The following is a 4487-nucleotide window of genomic DNA, read 5'->3' as shown; positions in this document are numbered from 1 at the left end:
ACTTTAAAGAGAGTGGCGGGAGAGTAAAGAACATAGACGGATATAATTGTTTTACACATTAATGAATATAAAGAATAAAGACTCCCCTCACCAATCATAAAAAAAAAAAATAAACTTGAATCAATATTCCAATACAAACATTAAGTTTCACTTCTATCGCATGTCGCCCTGGCAAACAATTTGCTTGCATCCCTAAAACATACTCAATTATTGTATCGATGCCAATATATATATATATTATTTCCATGCCTTTTGTAACAATTATATATGAAATGCTTCAAAACAAAGATCACATTAGCGCCCGACAAGCAAACTTATTTCCGCTTTTTGATGTGCGTACTGACCGTAATTCCTAAAGAACTGAGTAGTTCATCGAGTACTGAGTACATTTGGAAGCAAGTATGTTGTAAACTAAGCTTTGCAGCTTGTGACAATTGTGTCAAAATTGTAGAGTGTATTAAAACGAATTTTATTGTAAGACTAACACACAAACATACATAGAAACAAACATTTTGAAAACACAACATTACGAACACGATTTAATTTTATATTAGCAGACATGTATCGATGTAAGTAGCGCTACGCACTAGTTAAGTACTTCCCACTAAACACTCGCGTACTCAGTCTGGCATGGTGGAATTTCGACAGAGCATGCGCAGCTCATTCTGGACTGGATCAACTCGCTGCTCCACACAAAGTACACGTCGCTGGCCCAGTTACGCAATGGCGATATCTGGAGCCAGCTAATGGAGGCCGTTGGCCAGGATGTCAGCAAGCTCGAGCTGCCAAATCTGGCGAACAACCGAGGCGATTTCGATGAACTGCAAGCGCTGGCCAATTTCAAGGTTCTGAAGTCTTCGCTGCGAACAGTGGCCATAAATCGGGACCAGCGCGTCAAGGATTTGATAAACGAGAGCTACGAGGACATTGTGCAAATATCCAACTTCTTCGACGAGCTGCATGGCAAACAATGTGTGCATCAGCGGCAGGCCATGCTGTGCGGCAGTGGCAAGTGTGAGGGGCAATGTAGTCAGCAGGCCGGCGAGCTAAAGCCCTCGGAGGTGTTGCAGATGGCACAGGAAATGGGTCTGCTGGACATTTTGGGACGCAAAATGAAGGAGAAGGTGCAGCCCTCGTTCATAGTGCCGCCAAGTGAGCCGCAACCGTATCTGAAGCAACCGATGAGAAACAAGAAGGTCGTTGCGCCACCAGATCTTTCAGATCATCCGAGCCCGCCAGAGCTGCCGAAGCTAGTGACGCCGCAGAATGTGCATCTGTTTTTTGAAACTCTGCCCGCAGCGATAGCGGAGCCTTTGTGGCGCAAACAAGAGCTCAAGGCCAGTAGAAAAAAAGTGAAGGCCAAATCCGCCAAGCAATCGCAAGATGATCTCATGACGGCAGTATCAAAGGCACTGCGCTGGTCACCCACCAACCGGCGCAACTATGTGCTGCCCAAGCGTGCCACACGCTTGCGCCAGAGCCGCGAATCCTCGCGTCGACCTCCCGGCGACTCCACAAAGAGGCACGCCCAGCCGCAGCGTCAGCTGACCAGGGAGGAGCAGCTGCAGGAGGCGGAAAAGGAGCAGCGACGCGAATATATAGCGCGACGCCAGCAGGAGCATCAGCAGCTGGAACTGATGGTGCATGCCTGCATCCAGCTGAAACAGGGTCAGCGTCTCATGGAGCGTCTCTGGCGGGAGCACAAGGCACGCAAGAGGCAGGAGCGCGAGAAACGGCGACTGGAGAACTTGTCGGCCATTGGCAGGTCTCGACCTTAATTACATTTTTCTTCACTTTTATTTTTTTTTGTACTACACACACACAGACACACTTACATAATATAATAATCAAGCAAATGGACATATCTGCCCCCCATTTGTTGTTGCCTGCCCCCTCAGTCTCAAAAGAGCGCGTGTCTTTATAAGGTTTCCCTGCAGCGGACCCCAATTTCCTCATACCACTCAAGTACGCGCGGGCCAAGCTGCTTTACCTGGACACCTGTCGCAGTTTCTTTTGCTGACACAGCACAGCGAAACGGCAACAACTTGCTGCTTGGCTTGCCTCTAACTTTGTTTACTTGTAATTACTTTGACCTTGTGGGGCAACGATGTCGACGCCGAACGCGCAACGCCAGCACCAGCCCCGGTCCCGGCGCCAGCGGCGTTTCACAAAACTGCACCATCGAACAAATAGCGAGCAGTTGTGTTTAAATTTGAAGAGATAAACCTATCGTTGTGTTCAATGAAACAGTTGTGCCGCACCATATCACATTTAAAACTCTTTTTGAAACACTTCTAGTCTTTTTTGAAAATAGTTTTTTTTTTTTTTTTTTTGAAAAAATACAATTATGCTACTACCAATATGGCAGCTTAAGTTTGTTGAAAAAAGAGATGAAAAATCAAAACAATTTTTAAGATCAAAACGCAATCAGTAAGTTCGTTTTAATTATTGATTTTTTTGAGAAATAGTAGATATTTAAAATTTGTTTCACCTTGAAAGTTTTCACAGAACAGACCAGTGCAGATGAGAGTTGGTTGCAACTTCCTACAAAGATGTTGAATGGAATTTAGATGTGCAGAAGTTTAGAGACTAGCTTAATAATTTCTCAGACCAGCTCGAAAAGCTTGCCTTGACCGGTGCTTGAAATTGATCATCGCTTATATTCAAATATACTTATTACTTTCTCTGACCTCCTCAAAAAACTTGCTACACTTAACTGAAAGTTAAAACCCTATATCAATTATAGTATGCCCGAATCATTTGAGCTCCACTGTACGTTCTAAACCTGAGGACGAGCAATTGAATGGGGGTTGCTGACAAAATAAGGCTCTATTAAAACACAAAAAACGTAAAGCGCAGAGGATTGAGAAATACGCTATAAACATAAGATGCACTCGAACGATTTTAAAAATATTCTGAAACGTTACGCTAAAGAAATCAATCACCACAATCAGGAAGCAGGCAGGTCCAGCTAGTGATGCTTTTTAAAATATCAGCAATAGGTGTGTTTCTATATTTATAAATAGCATTTATCTACTTTTCTGGAATATATACTAAATAGCATTTTTAATTTATAATTTTCGAAAAATTTCAATTGTCTTTCTTGTTCACTCATCTTATAGAGACATAATACACACCTAAACAAAAGAAATATTTAAAAAGGGAAATGGGCGTTTATTGTGTTTTTTTGTTCACTTATTATGTTCCACTATCCATTATTACTTGAACAAAAGAATAATTTGCATGTCTATGGGGTGAGTAGACGCACAACAATCATTTTGTAAGCAGAAGGGAAGCAAAATGAAGGCTGAAGACGATGCTTCATCAATCACGAAACTGTTCATTCAAGCATGAGGGCAACAGAACGTTTGGAATGGAACGGAATGGAATGCAATAATGTAAGGCGATGCTTCATCTCTCATTCAACTATTCATACAAGCAAGAAAGATGGAACCTTTGGAATGGAACGAATAATTAACAATCCAGCATGCAATGATGCATTCTTGCAGATGTGCCACAACAAAATGGAAACGGATCGCTTAAGAATGACATTTTGATTACACTGTACCTGCACTGTTAACGGACTTCTTTGTGACTTTCTTGTAAATAAAAACTGGACTCTTGATGGTGGGTGGCGAGCATAATTAAAAATCTTAGCTTTAATGAGTTTTTAGTTCCTTCACAATAACAGTTCCAAATGAAATCCTCGTACACGAGACTTGTTTGAGCATCTAGCTTAATAAATTGAATTTCCCTGCATTTCTCCACATAGCTAGAGAATGAATGCATTCTCGTTTATTTCTCGACCATTGTCCTGGGCACCACACTGTCGAGTCCTTTGCGCCTTAGAACCTGCTCGCACAATTCCATTTCGGCTTGCATTCATTTCACAGGTATGCATTTAATTTGGTCGTTAGTCGTTGCATGACGAATGGCCTGGCTAGCTGGCTGGCCGGCTGTCTGACTGCCAGTTTTGATGGCGATGACCAACAAAGGACTCCGTCCGACACACAGTTCGAGCCAAAAGCGAGAGGTTTCCCGCAGACCGTGTTGTCTGCATAACGATTCCGAGGCATTTGGATGTCTTTATTTATGTAAGTTCATAAAATTTAATTACATTTTAAAGAACTTCCGTGTGACCCTTTGACAGTTGTAGCTTTGTTCCTGTTGCCAACTCGTATTTATCATTGTTGTTGTTGTTATTGCTGTTGCTGTTGTTTCTCCTCACCTTAAAAAGGCGCTGAAGCATTAAATAAGCCGCGGGGGTGTTGTTCATTGGCTTCCCGTTGCTGCTGCTCTTGTTGTTGTTGTTGTTGTTACTTTAAGGGGTTGTTTTAGGCGCAGTTGGTCAGTCATTTGGCCGCTGCCGCTCCCCCGAGGGTAGCCTGCATCGCCAGGCGTTGCAACAACTGCTCAGTGGGCCTGTGCGTCCGAAGGTGTATCATTAATTAAGGAAAAAGGCAACACAAAGCACATGCCAGTGCCAA

The 4487-nt window shown here is 43.1% G+C and overlaps 1 protein-coding gene across 1 annotated transcript; it reads left to right on the top strand.

The window, feature by feature from the left end:
• Positions 1 to 517: 517 nt before the first annotated feature.
• LOC115627357 lies at positions 518 to 1778 on the top strand. The gene is made up of 2 exons (XM_030523006.1): positions 518 to 569; positions 625 to 1778. Exons 1-2 carry the CDS (start codon positions 560 to 562, stop codon positions 1776 to 1778), a joined length of 1164 nt encoding a protein of 387 aa, XP_030378866.1. The 5' UTR covers positions 518 to 559.
• The last annotated feature ends 2709 nt before the right edge of the window (positions 1779 to 4487 follow it).

Source organism: Scaptodrosophila lebanonensis, unplaced genomic scaffold (genome assembly GCF_003285725.1).
Source record: "Scaptodrosophila lebanonensis strain 11010-0011.00,11010-0021.00 unplaced genomic scaffold, SlebRS2 tig00000092-arrow-pilon, whole genome shotgun sequence".
Lineage (NCBI taxonomy): Eukaryota > Metazoa > Arthropoda > Insecta > Diptera > Drosophilidae > Scaptodrosophila > Scaptodrosophila lebanonensis.
The sequence above is the reverse complement of the archived record's forward strand: the minus strand, read 5'-3'. Positions and strand labels throughout refer to the sequence as shown.